This window comes from Leishmania mexicana, chromosome 11 (assembly GCF_000234665.1).
Source record: "Leishmania mexicana MHOM/GT/2001/U1103 complete genome, chromosome 11".
In the NCBI taxonomy this organism is placed as follows: Eukaryota; Euglenozoa; class Kinetoplastea; order Trypanosomatida; family Trypanosomatidae; genus Leishmania; species Leishmania mexicana.
Genome location: NC_018315.1, coordinates 1 through 19,831, shown reverse-complemented (window position 1 = coordinate 19,831; position 19,831 = coordinate 1). Strand labels below are relative to the sequence as shown.

The 19,831-nt window shown below is 54.6% G+C and overlaps 7 protein-coding genes across 7 annotated transcripts in view; all 7 read right to left on the bottom strand.

The window, feature by feature from the left end:
* Positions 1-2,344, bottom strand: part of LMXM_11_0070 (conserved hypothetical protein) — a gene marked incomplete at both ends in the record, with an annotated part of 4,791 nt that extends 2,447 nt beyond the window's left edge. Inside the window, one exon of the mRNA XM_003872931.1 lies at positions 1-2,344. Within this exon, the coding sequence (XP_003872980.1) occupies positions 1-2,344 (2,344 nt within the window).
* A 1,489-nt stretch (positions 2,345-3,833) lies between these two features.
* LMXM_11_0060 (putative protein kinase) lies at positions 3,834-7,265 on the bottom strand (the record flags this gene model as incomplete). Its single annotated transcript, XM_003872930.1, has 1 exon — positions 3,834-7,265. One exon carries the CDS (start codon positions 7,263-7,265, stop codon positions 3,834-3,836), a length of 3,432 nt encoding a protein of 1,143 aa, XP_003872979.1.
* Positions 7,266-8,212: 947 nt separating this feature from the next.
* LMXM_11_0050 (putative SNF2/RAD54 related DNA helicase) lies at positions 8,213-11,089 on the bottom strand (the record flags this gene model as incomplete). The annotated part of the gene is made up of 1 exon (XM_003872929.1): positions 8,213-11,089. One exon carries the CDS (start codon positions 11,087-11,089, stop codon positions 8,213-8,215), a length of 2,877 nt encoding a protein of 958 aa, XP_003872978.1.
* Positions 11,090-11,686: 597 nt separating this feature from the next.
* LMXM_11_0040 (putative ABC transporter) lies at positions 11,687-12,592 on the bottom strand (the record flags this gene model as incomplete). The annotated part of the gene is made up of 1 exon (XM_003872928.1): positions 11,687-12,592. The coding sequence occupies one exon, from the start codon at positions 12,590-12,592 to the stop codon at positions 11,687-11,689; it is 906 nt and encodes a 301-aa protein (XP_003872977.1).
* Positions 12,593-13,258: 666 nt separating this feature from the next.
* LMXM_11_0030 (conserved hypothetical protein) lies at positions 13,259-14,182 on the bottom strand (the record flags this gene model as incomplete). Its single annotated transcript, XM_003872927.1, has 1 exon — positions 13,259-14,182. The coding sequence occupies one exon, from the start codon at positions 14,180-14,182 to the stop codon at positions 13,259-13,261; it is 924 nt and encodes a 307-aa protein (XP_003872976.1).
* Positions 14,183-14,703: 521 nt separating this feature from the next.
* Positions 14,704-15,810, bottom strand: LMXM_11_0020 (conserved hypothetical protein; the record flags this gene model as incomplete). The annotated part of the gene is made up of 1 exon (XM_003872926.1): positions 14,704-15,810. One exon carries the CDS (start codon positions 15,808-15,810, stop codon positions 14,704-14,706), a length of 1,107 nt encoding a protein of 368 aa, XP_003872975.1.
* A 437-nt stretch (positions 15,811-16,247) lies between these two features.
* LMXM_11_0010 (conserved hypothetical protein) lies at positions 16,248-16,757 on the bottom strand (the record flags this gene model as incomplete). The annotated part of the gene is made up of 1 exon (XM_003872925.1): positions 16,248-16,757. One exon carries the CDS (start codon positions 16,755-16,757, stop codon positions 16,248-16,250), a length of 510 nt encoding a protein of 169 aa, XP_003872974.1.
* Between the last annotated feature and the right edge of the window lie 3,074 nt (positions 16,758-19,831).

Here is a 19,831-nt window from a genome sequence, read left to right as displayed (position 1 = left end):
GCTCTGCTTGAGTCGATGCACGTTTCAAATCCTCTTCAAGATCCCTTGCGTGCGCTTCGGTATTTTCGCAACGAGCATTCAATGAAGCCTCCGATTCCTTTAGGCGCAAGATTTCACCCTCCAAAGCCTCTACCCGCTCTGCCGCTTCCTCGGCCGCTGACGCACGAACATCAAGGTAAGCTGTGAACTGTTCCTTGAACCATTGAATACCCGCCCAAGTGCCTTCCGTCCCCAGTTTTAACGAAAGGCATACCAAGGCACCCTGTCCATCTTTCACAGCTTCACAAAGACTCTCTGACCACTCCGCCGGCGACTCCACATTTCCGCAGATCATAGTACCGGCACACAGCAGCCACACAGCCTCCGCAACCCTCACCGCTTCTCTCTGCCAGTTCTCCCTCGCCTCCGTTAGGCTCGAAATTCTCTCGGAATCCCTCAGTTTCGCGTTCTTCACCTTCTCCTTCCAGGTGACAACGTTTGCTTCCAGTTGTTCGAACTGCGCTGCCTTAGCTTCCAGCTCTTGCCGCACACACGCGGCATCCTCTGCGTGCCGCTGCGCCTGCTGCGCGGCGTTGTCGCGCTCCTGCTGGGCAGCCGCCAGCTCCGCGCGGAGGGTCTCGTGGGCCTGCGCCTGCTCGTCCGCGCTGGCGGCCAGCTGGTGGCGGAGCTGCTCCAGCTCCTCCTCCTGCGAAGCGATACGCTGTGCGTCCTGGGCCTTGGAGGCTTTCACCTTCTCCTTCCAGGTGACAACGTTTGCTTCCAGTTGTTCGAACTGCGCTGCCTTAGCTTCCAGCTCTTGCCGCACACACGCGGCATCCTCTGCGTGCCGCTGCGCCTGCTGCGCGGCGTTGTCGCGCTCCTGCTGGGCAGCCGCCAGCTCCGCGCGGAGGGTCTCGTGGGCCTGCGCCTGCTCGTCCGCGCTGGCGGCCAGCTGGTGGCGGAGCTGCTCCAGCTCCTCCTCCTGCGAAGCGATACGCTGTGCGTCCTGGGCCTTGGAGGCTTTCACCTTCTCCTTCCAGGTGACAACGTTTGCTTCCAGTTGTTCGAACTGCGCTGCCTTAGCTTCCAGCTCTTGCCGCACACACGCGGCATCCTCTGCGTGCCGCTGCGCCTGCTGCGCGGCGTTGTCGCGCTCCTGCTGGGCAGCCGCCAGCTCCGCGCGGAGGGTCTCGTGGGCCTGCGCCTGCTCGTCCGCGCTGGCGGCCAGCTGGTGGCGGAGCTGATCGCACTCTGTATGCAGGGCTTCAATGGTGCGCATATCGTGTATCTTCATTTCTCGTACCTTATGCTTCCATGTTTCGAGCTTCTCTTGAAACTGGCGAGGCGTGATGGGCTCGTCTTCTAGTTGAATCGAGAGCTGACAAAGGTGTTCGTCAGGTGGTGACGACGGTGCTCTCGAGGCCGAACTGGACTGTGGGTTGATTGTGGCTGCTGTGGCGCTGGTGCCAGGTTGGCCGATTGCTGTGGGCTCAGCTACAGGGGGAGAGTGATTCATCTCTGGAGATGACTCACGCGTGAGTGCCAGTTCCGATTGCAGGTGTTTGATGGTTTCGTCATCCTTCGCCTTCATCTGCATCACCTTTTCTTTCCAAATTGCTTGCTTCTGCTTAAGTGTCGCGAGGGATTCTTGGAGTGTGCGCACCTCTTGAGTAAGCAATTCATTTTTCTCTGCGGAAGAGGCCAAATCTTGTTGAAGGACACTCATTATCTGTGCGTTTTGCAGAGAGTGATTCTCCAACGAGGTGATCTCCTTCTGCTGCTCTTGGAATCGAGATTTCAGGTCCTCGAGTTCCTGCAGAGATTCAGGCTGACACTGCAGCTGTGCCATCGCCTTTTCGTGGTGATCTGTCACGGAGTGCATTTCCTCTGCGAAACGGTGCTGGCTCTCCAGATAAACCGCCTTGACTGCCTCCAGCTCTTGCATGAGTTCTGTGATGGTCGTTTCTTTGGTGCTCAAAGTGACCTGCGCAGCTGCCATCTGCTGCTTACATGCGTCCATCTCTTCGGCATGCTTGGTCATAATGCCGCGAAGTGATGCTTGAACAGCGGCGCGTATCTCGGGGGTCAATTCACCGCCGTTAGCTTCGCCGGCCACATGGTAAGCGGCCAGCTGTGATTCCAGCTCAGCGATGCGCGATCGATCGGACTCCGTGAGTGCCTTTACTTTTTCCTTCCACGTGTTTGTTTTGGTGAGCAGCAAAGTGTATTTTGTCTTTTCATCATTCAACTGAGTCTCCAATGCTGTCGCCACCTCGCTCATCGTCTTTATCTTCTGCTGCAACAGTTCCACTTCTTCCTTTGCCTGAGCGGCCTCAGAGGAGCTCTTTTTGAAGAAGCGGTCCATGTTGCCACCGGCGAACAGTAGCTGCTGTTGCTAGCTGCACCCACTGGAAGCGGAAGCGCCACGGAAAAGTAGGTGCGACCCAAGCCTATAGAAATAACCAGCAGAGATGCTAGCGGAAAGTGAATGCCCTCCGAGAACGCTGTGAGGGGGGAGAGGGGGGGGGGCAAACTGCGTTTGTGTGAAACACGTGCGACGCCTTGACACTCGACAAGGAAATCGTTTCTCACCTTTTTCTTCCTGGACAGGGAGAGTGGCGGTGGCGTTGATAAGCCTTTGCACAATTCTGTTCAGTGAAGTAAAACGTTGCCTTGCAAACACGCCTCAGGCTGCATCCAGAAGACACCCGCGCTCAAATGATGGAGCTCCGATGAGCAACTGTACTCTCCAAGTACGAGCTGGTGTGGTTGGAAGGAGAGAAGAGGTTGATGGGAGGGAATGTGGCCATGAAGCACCGCTCCACCGAGATCATCGTCATTTTTCCTTTGGGGCACTTCAGCGCTGCTACGTCACGCACCCTTTACTCAAAAATGTTGCACCTCTTCCCGCTGCGCCCGCATTTAGATGCAAACGGCGTGCAGATTTCATGGTATGCGCGTGCATTGACTCTCTTCCATGCTTGCACGGAAGCTTTTTTTTATGCATCGCGCTACTTATCTTTCCTTCATTCCATATCTCTTTAGCACTAATACGCAAAGCACGTGACTGCACCCTCACTTTCTTTTTCAACAGCGTGCCCATACCGCCATACAACGTGAGCTGAACGCCACGTGACCCCGGCCGCTCACGCAGGCCCCCATTGCGTCGTGCAAAGCAACGCTAGACACGCATCACAGCAATACACCCACCCCGTCATCGGAGCACGGCGTCTGTCTTGAGCTCTGCCCATCATGTGGATGGCACCTACGCGTTCACTGTCGCGGGTCGCTCCGGCGCAGCGCCATCCAGGACCTGACCGCCCACATCAGCAGCGATACACCGCTCTCACTTCGCTACGTCGTTGGCGCTGGACCCTGCCGCCACTGGAAGTGGACCGGCGTTGGCGGGCATAGTGAGGGGGGGGGGAAGGTGCCCTGCTTGTCCCCTCCACACACAGAGTGGGGTCACTGGACCCTGATGCCACGGCGAGGTGTGTCCCGTAATCAGGGGAAGAGGAGTTGCAAAAACAGAAAAAAAACAAATCCATAAAGCAAGTTCTTCAGCAGGCGGCGGTATGAAAGGATAAGAAAACTGGCGTTACAAGCAAGAAAGAAAAGAGCAGTTGACAGTTGTTTTCCGCAACGGTAAGAGGAAAACGGCAATTCCCAATAGACAAATACCGAAACACTCAGAAGACATCGACCCGCCCCTTATCACACGAGTGCGCTCTTGCCTCGCAGCACAGAAAAAAAAAGAAAATAAAAATTGAAATAAGTGGTGTGCAAGCTGAACAGAAGAAGCGCACAGAAGCAAGGTGAAGAGATAATCAACCCGACATGCTACGACCGCTCCCTTATTCAGAGGCAGCGAAGCTGGAATGACCCGTTTTACTGTCCTGTTTATTTTTCTTGTGGGGTTTATTCTTCTTGCCAGAGACCTTGAATCGTTTGTAGTTGACGAAAAAGACTATCTTTCCCTCGGTCAGGGAGTAGACGGGCACCACACTCGACGTCGCAGCGTTAGCCTTCATCCACCTGGCCAGCGTGGGCTCTGCAAGGGTCTCGAGTGGCGAGTCCGGCGCCGACTCGTTGAACTGTTCCAGACACTCGTGAATGCGCTTCACGTCAGTATTCACCACCACCACTGTGGATGGAGGTGGTGTCATCATTGTGGAGAACAGCTCTACAATCTTATCAGCTGTGCGGGTCTCAACCTTTCCAGAAAGGAACTGAACATCGATGATCGCACTGCTTGTCGACTTCTCCTTTACGGAAAGGCTGCGGACAGTTTGCCGCAGGTCGTCGAGCGCGATGTCGCCACCGTGTCCGCTTACTTTACTTTGCTGATTCGTTGGCACCGCTACGATCCGCTTCCCATCCACGAGTAACCACCTGATCTGCTTCGCCTTCAGGGCCCGCGCCAGCGCGCGAGCATCCGTGTCGGCGCGGATGCACGCCCGGATGTTTCCCTTCCACAGCTGAATCGCCGCCTCCACGACGTGAGGGAGTTGCGTGAGCGAGTATAAATCGTGTCGTTTTGCGGCGACACCGTCCAGCAGAAGATTCTCACGCCAAGTCATATGTACGTGCTTGCCAACGCTGAGGAGGTGCTGCACATCCACCACTACGGAGAACGCAGAAATGTCAGGGCTCACGACGGTGCAGTTGCTCGTGAAGTTGTCCAGGAAACAGCCAAAGGCCAGCGGCACCGCCCCGCGCGTAGAGCGACACTCGAAAATGATGCCCGTCTCCAGGGCTTTCCGCGCAACCAGCAAGTCGCTGGGCTGCAGTGCCGGGTCCATAACTAGAGTGAGGTGCGTATTCATGTGCTTCGCAAACGTGTTTATGATGTCGACAACTGCCATTGTGAACTTTTTGATGTACTCGTCACGCTCGTCACACAGCAGCAGTCCGGCAGCACACAGACTCTCCGTGATACTTGAAATAGCATGCCCGACCTGGTCTGCTGTGTGGATTTCGCTGCGCAGATGACACAGCTCGGGTGGCGGCGACCGCGTTCCGATCTCGGTGGGAAACACTGTCTTTAGCCAGTGGACGTGCGACACAATCATCTCCATCGACTCCGTCGTCTCTGTAAAAGCGAGCAGATGACATAGCGACAACAACGGCTCCAGCACACACTCGTTGAATACACCATGGTGGGGCAGCGGCGTCGTGAATATGACGTAGGATCGAGCGCGATGGTAAAACTGATAAAAGGAGCCGATGGAGCCATTCTCCTGCATGCCGAGAAACGACGCTGTCGCAAAGTATGGAAGGGCAGAGTAGGCAAAGCTGCGGCCGCTGCTGTCCACCACACAGTCCACATTCATCTCAGCCAGCTTAGGGTTCATTGCAACAGTCGGGTCAAAGAGCGCCACCGGGACGGCGCCGTGCAGCATGCCGATTACCTGAACCGCTTGCACCACATCCGTGCACTGCGACGATCCCACAAATTGAGCGTCGTCGCGGAATGCCCTCGACGGCTTGCGGAACTCGGATCCGATTCGCTGGATTTTCTGGATGATGCGTCCAGCTATTCTCTCGCCATACCTGTCCACTGTGTCCAGCGCACTTGTGAGATCAGCCGGATCACCTGGAAGCTCTGTCGTGCGCAGCACAGCCTCGCAGGTGGTGCGTCGACGCGGGTCAGGCTCCAACAGCTTCTCGATAATATCGGCCATCGTCGGGTTCCACCGGGCAAACCACTGCGGAAGCTTGCCAGTGCGCCAGACTTCGCCCATAATAGTAAAACGCTCGCGGAAGCCTTTTCCGGCGATGGCAAGCCACATTTCAAACGCGATCATTCCGATGCTAAACTCGTCAACCTTGAAATCGTACTCGAGACCCTTCTCCTGCTCTGGCGCGCAGTACAGCACCGAGCCGCAGTTGCCTGTGGGATAGTTTGCGGAGACCAAATTTGTCGGCGTGCTCACCTCATCCACGTCTAGAACGCTTCTGATACGCTTTACGCCGCTCATCACGCGCGCCAGGCCAAAGTCTGCGACGCGGATGGTCCCAGCTTCACTGTTGTGGTTCGACTCCATTTCAAACAGCACATTTTCAGGCTTCAGATCCCGATGAACAATGCGCTCGCGATGCGTGTGAGCTGTGACGGAGAGGAGCTGGCGGAGAATGGACACGGCGACCTTTTCTCCGTTGGCAGAAGAAAAGATGCCACCCGAGTCGCTGGAGTCGCTTTCATCAATCAAATGGCGAAGTGATCGGGCAGAGCACAGCTCCATTTGAATGTAAAGCGTCTGGAAATTCATGGACGGCCGCCTCTCCTTCGATTCGTGCATTTTAACATCACTTCGGGCGTCACCACTATCGCTGCAGAATTCACCGGATTCGTCGTCGTCCTCGCTCGTATCCGCGCTGCTGCTCTTTTCCTCTGATGACGAGTAGAAGGAAGAGGTGCCGTCAGTATCCGAGGACAGCGAAGCACGGACAGCCGCGCGCAACTGGGGTGATAGCACTTTGCCGCCGTCCTTCATCTCATCTTCCTCATCCTCCGCATCGGTGTCAACGAATTCACGCAAGTCCTCATCGCACCCGTCCTCGACCCACGCATCGTAGTAGCGAACAATGTTCTTGTGATTAAGTGCAGCGAGGGTCTGCACCTCTCGCAGAACCTTCTCAGACTGCGCCTCTGTCATTGCAATCTTCTTAATCGCGTACAGGCGGCCATCGATCTTCTTCCGACAGACGTATACAGGAGCAAAACCACCGGCCCCGAGAAGACGTTGCTGAATGAACTCGTTCCGGTAGCGACCCTCCGAGCCCTGCTGGATGCGAAGGTTGCGTCCTTCATCCTCCCAAAGCCATTTTGTCAGGCCCTGCTGATCTTGGGGGAGGGCCAGTGCGCTCTCAATGTTTGAAGCGAAGGCACGCGAAAACGAAATCCCATTCCATGGAAAAAAGCTGCGCGCCGCTTCCGGGAAAATGCTGACGCTGTCCAGCAGATACTTGACAAGCCAGTCGAAGTTGCTGGCGGCCTCCTCGTTCGACTCCGGGTCCTTCATGTGACAGCACTTCTTTAGAAGGTGAAACGCAAACAGGCTGAGCTTCAACGCTTCCTTCGCCTTCAGCGGAACTGGCGTCAGTGATGACGACTGGCCTGCACCAAGCACTTTTGGCTCATCCTGCGCCTTTCCGTTCTGCTGCTGCGACGGTGGATCAATGCCGCACTCTACAATGGCAGCCGCAGTCGAGACAATTTGCATCATGCAAGGCATACCGCTAGGGAGACACGGCTGAACGTTGTTCAGCACCTCCTTGGCCATCTGTTTCACCTCGTACTCTGACAGAGTACCCTCACACCCGGGTTGCACTCCTGGCGGAAACAAAAGATTGATGGCCGGTGCCACATACGGATACCCAGGTACCACACGGATCTCTAGGGTAACGCGTCTGCTCGGGTGACTTTCGGATGTAAGTGGGACAAGCACTCGGTAGTGCGCCGCGCTCTTGCCAGACACGCGAACATTTTCGTAAGTGTTGACGATGATGTCGATTTCGTCTTTTATTTCGTCATTCTCACAAGTGTTGTACGCCTGTACTAACCTGCAAGAGTGACATTCGTTTTTCTTTTTGGCCATTAATTCCAGCCCTACTTTTCTTGTTCTGCGAATTTGGCTGATGCTGTTGCACCTGTACAGGGTGAAGACACACGATCAAGAGCTGCCGTGCCAATATGTGCGTGTGCGCGTCGTTTTCGTGTATACATGTGCGTTTGCGAAGGAGGGGTACGAAAGCAGTGCTGCGAGCGGGTCCAGCTTCATCGATAGAGCCGTCTTATGATGCACCGTGCGGAGGGAAAGGCTGCCAAGGGGAGAACACAGAAATACAGCACGCGCTACATGGCTTGTCTGGTATGATATAACTGTGATAGAAACGCTGTAGGGCGCTGCATTAAAAGCGTCTACAGCCGAGTGTGCGAGGTGTGCCACACAGCCCATTAGAGCAGCATGATACCCTTCCGTCTATGCTTCCGCCACATCAGCCCCGTACTACCTTTCGGAGTTTCCACATAGTTTTTTCTCGAACGAAGGAAAAGCGGATGGGAAAAGTGCCACCGTTTCAGTCACATGAGTTGGCAGTATCGACACGGAATAAGAGGAGGAGGAGGGGTGGGGGTGGAAGGAAACAACAGATAGCCCCAACAACAGCGAAAAGAACGTCTTCCACAATGGTTGCTGCGGGCACGCTACATGTCTCCGCGAGTGGAAGTTCACACTTTGCGCCATGTGACCCGTGAGACACTGGAAGCAGTCACCTTTACCCACGCGACGTCGACTGTTGTTCGAGCCACCGGCCCTTGGGCAGGCAACAGTGCGCGCTTCTGTCGCAGTTGCCTCATATCTTCATGGGTTTTGAGGGCGTGACAGACGACGCACAGCGTCTGCAGGTTCTCTAGAGTCGCCTCCCCGCCACCACACGCAACGGGAACCACGTGGTCAGCGTGCCAGAAATTCCCAGGGATAGGATTCGAGACGACCTTCTCGCAGAGAGCGGGGAATTGCAGCAGCTGCGGGTGCAGCCTCTCAATCACAGCCACACGCTCTCGCCTTCCTGCCGCTGCTGCTACGGCGGTACACAGTGTCTCACAGTCAACGTGGCAATGCGAGCAAACACTCTTGTCTACACCCGCAACACTGCGGCGTATCACACCACCAGACCGCCGGATAAAAAACGACAACCTACACTTACCTGAGCAGAAGAGCTCGGAATCGCCGTTGGCGGCACCGCAAATTGCCCCGGGAACAAAGATGTAAGCACGTCGATCGAGCTGTGGGAGGCTCGCCGCGCAGTTCAGGCAGCCAGGTTCGTATTCATTCTTCGCGGAAGCGGTGAGGGGACCAAAGTAGTAACGCGTAGGAAAGTACAATCGGCGCACCTCCCACCACACTCCCCATCCAAGAGTCAGGGTTTTCGCATAGCGGTTGCGCCGTCGTGGAGCGGAGGCAGCCGCTCCGCCGCTTTTCCACTGGAAGACAGGAGGCAGCCACGCCTGGCGAAGGACAAGTTGTCTCCGATGAAACGGTGAAAGGCGAGTAACGGATTCAAGGAAAGTGTCCAGCTGCTGCCACACTGGGTCCTGACGCTGCTGCACGCACTGTCTTGCCTCATGCCACGGAAACGTAGTGTAAAAGCCAGTCGATTTGCTTGCGCGTACGTGGATCCGGTCGGTGTTTTTGCTAATACAAAAGAGCAAAGGCTCCGCCGTTGGCTGCACCGAGCCATGCGTCGGCGCCTTGGAAGCAGGCTTCGGGTGCAGTGTTGGGTGGGACGCGTGCGCGATTTGCGAAAGCGAGAGGCTTGTCCCTCGAGACTCCTCCGCGTCGGAGAGGCTCCTGCACAAGCGGGAAAAGAGCTCGGCGTCAAACTGCGAATGGAGCCCTAGCAGATAGTATACCACAACCTCGTCGCGCTGTCCAGGGCGATGCAGGCGATCCTCTGCCTGCCGCATCCACGCCGCGTCAGGGGGGAGCTCACAGAACACGGCGCACTGAGCCGGTGCTAGAGAAATACCAACCGCGCACGCCGTGATTCCGATTACCGCAATTCTCGCATCCCCTCGGTGGAAAGTGTGTAGGAGATCTCCCCGCTGTTGCACCGGCACTCGTCCGTCAATGCGTACGGCGCGCTTGCAGTGGTCACGAGTCCACTGCACAAGTGAATCAATCAGCTCGATGTGGTGCGCCAAAAGCACAACGCGGTCGTACTTGCTGCAGCAGTGCTCTACTGCTTCCGCGATACCGTTCCAGTTTGCCTTCCAACTATTCGCGTACCGGTCCTGATACGGAGCTTCCCCGCTGCGGCGGGCGTCACTGTGCGAGCCATGACGATGTGCTACCCGCATCACAACTCTGCTTTTTCGTGGCAGCTCCAGCACATCCTCCTTGAGGCGGCGCAGCATACAGCAGGAGCGCAGCAGCGATGAAAACTCCACCCTCCTCGTTGACCCTCCAACCTGCAAGTAGGGAGAGAAGGTGAGCTGGCAGTACCGCATCGCGAACTCAAAGCGCGACTCCCCAAGTAGCTTGGGCCGGAGCGTGTCGATCTGGTTAAACAGATCGAATGGATTATCCGTAGCCGGCGTTCCAGAAAGCAGGAGACAGTGAGGCGTCCGTTGCCCGATAGCCGCCACCACACGAGTATAGGTTGCATCAGCTCCGCTAACATTTGTGTGCAGAAGATGGCTCTCATCGCACAAGAGACACTTCCAGCTGCGAGCCTGCAGCTGCTTCTCCAGCACCGCTGCCATGTGATAGCTCACCAGCACCACTTTTGGCTGCGAGTCAATACTAAGCGCGTCATTGGCGCCGTGAATCAGGTGGATCTCCTCGACAGACACCTGCTCGTGCAGGTACTGCTCGATTAGGTCTGCCCACATGAGCTTTAACACCGAGGGACATACGATGAGAAGTGGATAGGCCTCGAGTGCTGCCACGGTGGCCAATGCCTGAATTGTTTTTCCAACACCCATGTCGTCTGCAAAAAGAATCCGTCCTCCCCATCGCAGCGCCGTCTTCACACCCTCTACCTGATGGGCTTTCATAGTGCGACGAAGGAGATGTGGAATCCGATCGAGCCTGATTTCAGGCACTGCACAGCTGAGAATGTCAGCTACAGCTTTGCGCAGACCAGGTGGCGGCGGGTTCACAAAGAACGGAAGCGCGGGATCTTGTCCGGACTCAAGAAGCTCCTCAGTGAGCTGTTCCATCACTGGCGCTGGGCCCGTCAGAGCTGCCCCGCTCCGCGCCAGTTGCTCGCGAAGTGCGAGGGAAAGGCTGAACGCTATCTGCGCCACTTCAGCGTCATGAAAGTTGCGGAAGTTGGCGGAAGCAAGATCGCGCACAAAGTCCACCTCCACAGACACCACCTTTATGCAAAAGGTGAGTTCGCACGATGGGGATGACATAAGCGGGACAAACGGCACCGCGGCTGTTCGTCCACGCACAGCGGCGGAGAAGGCCGCGGCCACTTTCAGCACGTCGATGCACTCGTGGCATGCGCAGAAGAACACACAGCCAAAGCGCGACAGGCGAAATGCGTAGGGATGCCCGCATCGCAAACAGGTCTCGACAGGCAACAGGGCCTCCATCTTCAGGACATTTTCTTCCTCTACAGCCCTTCTCGTGTCATTTTCGTGTTCAGGAGATACAGAAGACGCTGCAAAGCGAGCGACAGGAGGATCGTTTTCTGAAGAAAGAGGCAGGAAACATCAGTGCTCACGGACACGAAAGTGCCACTTTGCTGGCCACAATCGGCTGCGACGCACGGCTGTGCATGCAGAGAGTAGAGCACACACGAGGTTCTCGACGTCGGATGCACTCCTTGAGCGACTCGATACAAGTCACTTGGAGCCCAAAGAAGTGGCAAGGAGAGATAGCAACAAGGTGTCTCTTTTGCAAAAGATGTCGGCGACATCTTTCTTGAGTCGTGCACTTTTTTTTAAATAAGACCAGCGACATGCTAAAAGGATGCTTTCACTGGAAAACGATGACAAGAAAGCGAAAAGCACTTTGAAAAGCTGAGGGACAACGAGAGCAAACGCGAAGAGCGGAGAACTACAGGACGCCCACCTTGTAGTAGCACAACAAAGAAAAGGAAACTGAACGAGAACAGCGCAAACAAACAAAACGGTGAAATAGGCAGGGAAATATAGAAAAAAAGGAAGAGAGGACGCTGCCTCGCCTTTTTAGACTCGGGCCTGCTGAGGCCCGAAAAGCACATCGACCACCTGCTGCATTTCTGGGTCCTCATCCAGATTCAGCGGACCTTGTGCCGAGAATGTGGCGTAGTCCTGAGGGGTGCGCTGCTCGGTGGTAGATGTCTTCTGTTCCTCTGTCCCGGTGTCTGTCTTGCGCAGGGATTCCTGCAGCTCATTCCAAGCTCGCTGGCGAACACTACTGTGGACGGTTTCGGTGGTGCTCACCTTGCCATCGCGGATGTAAATGACGCGGTGGGCGTACTGCTTCATGTACACATCGTGAGTCACCATCACCATCGTGAGACCACGCTCACGGTTCAGCCGCAGAAGAATGTTCATGATGATGAGAGTGTTCTTGGTGTCCAGGTCACCTGTGGGCTCATCGAGAAACAAGATCTGCGGCTCATTGGCAAGAGCCCGGGCAATCGTCACGCGCTGCTGCTCCCCACCAGAGAGCATGGATGGAAAGTGGTGCAACCTATGCCCGAGACCAACCTCCTCGAGGAGTACCGTGGCACGCTTTTTGATCTCTGATGCGGATAGCGAACCTTTGATCATCATCGGCAGCGACACGTTGCCCAGTGCATCCATGGTGGAGATGAGGTTGAACGACTGAAACACAAACCCAATGCGCTTGCAGCGCAGCGCTGCTAGCTCTGAGTCCGGCGTTTGATCTGTCACGCGTTTTCCGAAAAGGAACATATTTCCCTTTGTCGGGGTGTCGATTGTACCGAGAACGTTGAGGAGCGTGCTCTTACCACCGCCGCTCGTGCCGTACACCACGAGAAGTTCGCCAGGGTTGATGTCCACATCCACGCCACGCAGCGCTGGTACACCCTCGACACCGAGGAGGTACGTCTTGTGAATGTTATCGCAGGATATGATGGAGTCCATTTTCCTTGTCTGTTGTATAGGCAGAAAGCAGCGGGACGCGTAATTAAAACAGTAAGACCCTCCAAATAGTCACAGGGTACTGCACATCGATGGTGGCGCAAGATGGCCTGAGACAAACGAGAAGTCAAAGGGAGAAGACAAGCGACGATAGTGATTTCAAAGGGGTCTGGGTAGGCGCCCACAAGCTGTCTCCTGCATTCAGCAAGAGCTCCGGCACTATTTCATCTGCGTCTGCGCTAAGGAGTGACTTCATTTATTGCAAGCACAGACAAAGCACCTTGCTCAGTCCGCAAAGCAAAAAGAAGTGAGAAGGGCTCAATAATTGTCGCTCTCCTTTGTGGATAGTGTCTTTCCACGATACTCGTTTCCGCTCACAAATCAGAGCAGGAAAAAAAATCGATCCTACAGGGGAAAAAAGAAAATTCTCTGAGAACAATTGCAGAAACCACAGCTGCATAAGCCGTAATGCGGCAGAGAACAACGAAACGCACACGTTCAAGAACGACACCATCATCACGACAGACATTCGTCTCTTTCTGTTGTGGTGCGAACGTAGGAAAGCAAGAACAGTACATCTTGAGGGGGCAGAGCCGGCGGCACACGCTCACGACAGTGGCCTCAAGTCATGATTTCGTCTTTCGACGTTACAGTCTACAGCACCGGCCTTTAGTAGCCCTGGTGAATACTCTCAGTCATTGCGGGAGAGTTCTCGCTGCCGTTGACCAGCTCGTGTGGCGTGCGGCGGCCCATCTTCTTTCGGTTCGGTCGCGGCGGCTCCTTGATGTACATGGCCTTGACACGCAGCTCCCGGTTGCCTTCGGCGTACCGCGCAAAAAGCTCTCGAGCGTCGCGTTGGTCCTCAATTTCCTCCCAGGTAAGCTCCCACGAGTCGTGGTGCTCGATAGCGAGCAGGACAGAGTGCTTCGCCGCCTTGATAATGGCATCCTTCTCTTTCTCCGTGAGGTCGGCCACTTTCTGGGCCGGGTTGCCGGCCCACATCTCACCGGAAGGGATAATCGCGCCAGACTGCAAGACGCTCGCCGCGCACAGCATGGCGCCGGATTCGATACTGCTACCTTTCATGACGATCGCGCTGGCTCCCACAAACGAGCACGACGCAATATCAGCAGACTCGACGATGGCCATGGGCTCAATCGTAGTCCACTTGCCCACCGTTGTGTTTCCCGTGACTATCGCCTTCTCCTGCACGTTGCAGCTTTCACCAAGGTGAATGCTCTCCCCCTCTTCAGCCCGGATAATGGCATTGTAGCCGATATAATTCTTTCGCCCCACATGCACATCGCCGGTGACTAAAGCGCTTGGTGCGATGAAGCAGTTATCCATGACGGTCGGCCGCTTCCCGTTCACCTTCAAGAGACGCGGAATGCGATAGAGCTCCTCCTTCGGCTGCACACCCATCATGCGATCGCTGACAGCGATCAACTTTATGGCGAAGCGCTGCACTTTAAGTGCCCATCGGTCGAGTGCCAAGCTCAGGTAAGTGCGCTTTTCGATGGCCCAATCAGGCAGTTGCTCCGGTACCTTCGCCGCACCGGTGAGCGCACAGCGAAGAAAACGAGAGCGGAGCATGGACGTTACCAGTATCCGAAACCTAGCCTACTAGCAGTGCTAAACTGACTTGCGTACTATTGGACCGCTCCTCATGCACAACCCCCTTCTGTTGTGCCAGCTCCCAGAAACGCGTTCTTTTTCTTGTGAGACGGGCAGCAAACCACTTATATGCAGACACCCCCAAATCCGTGCTATGATAGAGGGCTCATAGAAACAAGTACCGTGCATGAATAAGTAGATAGAAACGAAAAAAAAGAGGCGAGGGCATCGAGGGCAAATTTGGCAAAAAAAAAGAAGACTGGCACTGCCTGCCTCCACAGTGGTCATATGCTGTCGATCTCTTGTGCTACTCAAATATCGCCGATCCCCAGCGAGTTTAATTCGCAATTCGGACGCCTTTTCAGATGACACAAAACGCAAAACATATAGTAATCGTTTGTTCGAGTAACATAGTCGTAGCAGAACCTTCAGCAGCCTCCGATTGTTCTCTTGAGATTTTGAGGCCCACATAGAGAGGGCGGAGAGACAAAGTAACTCATCTACCGTTTCCACCTCTCAAAAGCGACAGCCCAGTCGACAACATTGTCGATAAATCCCAGAACAACGAACAATCCACCTACGATACCGCAGAGCTGCACCACGAAATGCGAGAAAGGCTGTCGCTCGAACACATTGTTCACCTGAATAGGAGCAGGCTCAAACTCGAACAGAACAGCAGGGACTGCACCAGCAAAGCCCACCACAATCGTCCGCTTGCTCCACTGGGCACTATACTCATAGGTGGAAGCCTTTGCGTTTCTTTTCTTCGTTTTTCTGTAAGTTGTGGGAACCACCTTCACTAAGTACCGTGTCTCCGAGTAAGTCTTCGAAAACGACTTGTGACCAGAGAGCGGCTCCGCCACACCATTCTTTGAAAACCGTTCCACTGCCTCGTCCCCAATGCGCAGTTTTCTGATGGAATGAGAGGTATCCAGTCGAATCACATCCTTCAGAGAGTAAAAACGGCCGGTACGTCTAGGACCAAATATGACTGTGACATGAACCTTTTTCAAGTCGAGCGAGCCCACCACATTGCACCCGCTCGCTTGCTGGTACAACTGCTCCAGGCACTGCGGAAGGTACTCAGTGCCTGGAATCCCCTTTCCCAGTTCCTTGTACAAGTCCAAGACGCTCTCACAGGTATCACAGCACTTCGACACTGCGGCACTGCGGACTTCTGCGGCTACTCCATCAAAGGCAGATGGTGGGCACGGCCGGCATTTGGTACCATTGCGCGCTTCCTCCGTCTCCATTGCATTGTCGAGATCCTTCAAGCTTCCTTTGTACAGGACTCTGCCGTCAAGTGCAGTGGGAAGTTTGTGCAGCGTGCCTGTATAGTTGAACTTCGCCATCCCCGTTGTGTCAACAACGTCAATGCTAAGACGATTGCAAGGCATAAACGGGAAAAAAACGTCGAAGTGTACCGGCATATCCTCTGAAAGCCCTCTGTCGAGAGAAATATCTGTATCATACGCGTCCCGCCCTCTTAGGTAAGCGGCGCCTTCCCACAACACGAGAATAATCACAATAGACACAGTGGCAACGCTAAGAACAGCGCCCCATCTCGTTTGCTCGCGCTGATAATCTTCCTTAGGCTTCGGGAACATATCGACATTCGCGATGTGCTGTGAGATTGCCGTGCGCGCAACCGGCGGCTCCACCTCAGCTGCAAGCACACTTCGTCGATGCCGCATTCACTTCACGCCACTAAACTTCAAGGAAGATCAAGGAAAAAAACAGATCCAACAAAAAGTAAAGATGCCAGGGAGGAAACACATGATGTAGGCACAAAGCCGTACTAGCGCAACGGCAGATGATGACGCCGTCTCTCACAGAGAGGGAAAGAGCACCAGGAGAAAATTCCCGAAAGACACAGTGGTCACGAAAAAAAAAATCAGTCGATGACCATCAGTTTTCTGAGAAAAAGGCTGAAAGTCCTTTTTGTTCATGCTTTGCTTCTTGGAATGCTCACTGTCTGAATCCAGCAAGGAGAACACGAAAAAAAAACACCAACACCACTAATGTACAACAAAGACTGCCGTCTCTACGTTGTTTCCTTCAACGCTTCAATAATAGTATCCTTCTCTTGGATGCACGCCGATGCGTGAGCGTAGAAACGATCCATCTCGGCCTGCATAGCACACATCTTTTCCTCGTAAAAGGCCGTCAAATGCTGTTGGCTGCTGCGAATAATCTCCTGAAATTCGCTTTCATGCAACGGCGACCCGGCTTCCAGCTCCCGCGCAGCCACCCTCTCCAGGAGACGACGCTCTTTCCGTTCACTTTCACGAATCAGCTCTCGCAGATGCTCTAAAGTGTCCTCATCGTTCCCTTTCTGTCGACGTAGAGCTTCATTTTCCGCCTGCAACACCACAACCTCCTTGCGGAGTTCACGGTTCCTTGCGCTCAGGTTGAAATTCGCGTTTTCGCAGCTTCTAAGCTTCTCTGACAAGTCCCGATTAACACAGGTTAGCTCTGAGTTGCTTCGTCCGCTTTGTTCAGGAGCTGCAACAGACGCGTGCATAGCACTGCACTGTTTAAGCCGGCCTTCCATAGCCTTAACCCTCGACATCAAACGCGTAACTTCCTCGCTTTTGGCTCGGAGGGCTTCACTTAGGCGCTCACAAACATCACAGAATGACGAGCCACGTACGTTGGTCAGCTTATCTAACTCCGACGTACGCCACTTCCCGCGGTGATGGACCGGTTCACCAGTGGACAACAGAGCCCTCGTTTTGCCCTGTGAGCCAGCAAGCAGTTCTTGTGCTCCATACTTTTCCGCTAATACTCGAAAAAGCCCTTCTTCGCGACCTTCGAAGATTTCCAAGATTTCATCAACAGAATCCAAGCATGCTGGATTGTAGCGGTCGTAGAACGCAATCAGTCTTTCTCTGTACATTTTCAAACCTGCGCCACAGGGTTCGAATGTGGGACAAAGCATATACTCAAGCCCGGAGCACAACAAAAAGAACATCATGAAGAGGGTGCATCTAGAAGACATGGCCAACACCAACATAGCCGGCTACACTTACCGCACGCGACCCTGAGTACTGAAGCGTACTGAATAGATTATATTTGCCTCTTCGTTTAGAAAGCTTTGAATATCGTAGCGCCCAGCCAGTGCAGCTTCCCAGCGAATCAAAATGTCTGCGGGTGGGGCCAGCCCATTTGTGTCCTTTGTTTCTTAAAAAATCACCTCTACAACAACAGAGAGTAATCAGTGTCTAACCCCGTGCTCTTCGCCCGCCGTATATTTCACTTGCACACACACACACACACACACACACACCTTGGATGCTTGAATGTTTCACAGCAGTCTGCCGCTAAACCAGGGCTAATAACTTCGCCACCAGTGCATCTCCCACCGCGCTTAAAGATGCCTTCGGCGGCGTGCCCATAGGAAAACTCCCCCAAATAGGGTGCGCAGCGAAGCAGATAGACACAACTCATGTCGCAACTTCTTTCAACAAGCGTAGGTGGGGATCAGACAATACGTACCACAGCCCTTCGTGATCAAAAAGAGAAAACAAAAGGGAAGGTCAAAAACATTCCTCCTGGTGTTGGCACTCAACTAGGAAGCTTCGCCCCGTATGACGTCCATGACACGTTTGGACTAGTGAATTGATCCGTGCGAAGAGCGGGGGCTCTTTGTGGCATGGCAGTCATATACGAACAACCCCCATAGATTTGCCGAACCCTTGCTTTTCTGCATCATGGATATGGCAGTCAGAAGGCAGGCCACATGGTTCGCTAGCTTGAGCAAAGCAAAGGCACCACAGCTGACACAGACACCGCTGCTCGATGCGTGTGTGTGTAGGGGGGGGGGGGTGGCGCCGCACCGCACCAAAGGAGAATAAACAGGATGCCCCTACTCAAGCAGATGCAAAATACCCAAAGGGGAAAACAACAAGCGAAACGGTAGGTCACAAGCGTCAGACAATACCAAGGAACCAACCTTCCCAACACCACCACAGAGTAGACAGCGCTGGCTAACACTAAACGCAAACACCAGCAGGTACGGTACTTCTTTACCCTCATTCAATCCACAGCGCCACCCCCACGTGTACGTGTAAGGGTGGGGGGTTTTCTCCCCACTGATTCGTTGCATAGTGACACCATCTCCAACGGGACGGGGGCATGACACTCGACGCGCGCATATACACAGGCGAACGTGACAGTGTTCTGATGCGTTTTGTTGTGGTCGTGTGAACCAACGCCAGGCAACGGCAGAGAGAGATGTATATCCCGTTATCATGCAGGTGCTTGCGCGCATCTCTTCGACGCATTTCGGAATCCAGCAACTCACCCTCTGCTCTTCTCGCCTTTTGCGGCTTTTTCTTTGTCCCCTCGCATGTCGTTTACTCCTTTGGTTTTGGCGAGTGGCACGTACGCTGTCACCGTCTACAGAGCAGCCGCAACTGATGCAACTGGGGCGCCCAGTGGAGTGCTGCGTATCCTCATGCAGGCATCGGCCTGTCCAGCCGCCACTGCAGGTCGTGTGCTGCAGAAGTGAGTGCCGCCACCGCAGGAGCCGTTTCCATTTCAGGTGCACTGTCAGCCAATTATGCACTCGACGGCGGCAACTGTGGGTGCACACGCTGCGCTTCGCTTGCCGCTGGTAATCTCTCTTTCTGACTGCCTGTAGTCCACCTGGAAACTATCCACCGGCCCCCGCAGAGCAGGGCTTGCAAGGGGGCGCCTTTGCTGCTCCCCGCATCGGTCTTACCAGCACCGTTGCAGTGGCCTTGCCTCTCTCGCACACTCAGTGAGTCTTGGGTGATGCCAGCAAGGGCCTGCCTCCGTCTTGCCTTGAACGCGTGGCGTGACTAAAGAGTTGCAAGCACCGGCTGCACATCTCTCTCGCTCCTGTGGTCGCCATCGACTTGATGAGCTCTAGCGTGCTCCCTGACGTAGGGCAGTCTGTGCACACCAGACTGCAATGGATTGCTCTGACGGCTACTTGGAACACAAACGGCTGCTGCACTGATGTTGCGCAGCACAGCTTCCTTGTGGAGGCGCGTTGCCCTCGGCCGACGCTGAAAGGCGAAGACCATGACGTGTGTGCACCGCAGCTGCGAAGCAAAGGGTGTGCAGTTTGGGGTGCAGCTGAACTCGGGGCAGCGATAGGAAAGTTGCACACGTTGTCTGCAGCGTTGCCGTGAAGAAGACTGCGACCTGCAAAGACACAGAAGAGGAAACAGAAATTCGCTGGGATGCTCTTCTCTACCCGCCACGCTGTGGTTAGAATGTGCGTCTGTGTGCCGGTGTGCTTGTGCGCCTTGCCTCTGTGACGTGGTGGGGCATGAAGAGGAACGCCCACTGCCCGACTGCGCTGGCTACACTTCGTGTTGTGTGTGCTTAACCTGCTGCTGTATTTGTGTGTGTTGTGAGTTGTTGGCGCTGCTGCTGCGTTATAAGCAGACCTGTGTGCAGGATTGTGATGGTGATGGTTGTGGTTATGGCTGTGGATGTGTTGCTGTTATCCCTTGGTGTGTGTGGTCTATTAAAGGTTGTTGTGTGCGTGTGTTAGGGTTAGGGTTAGGGTTAGGGTTAGGGTTAGGGTTAGGGTTAGGGTTAGGGTTAGGGTTAGGGTTAGGGTTAGGGTTAGGGTTAGGGTTAGGGTTAGGG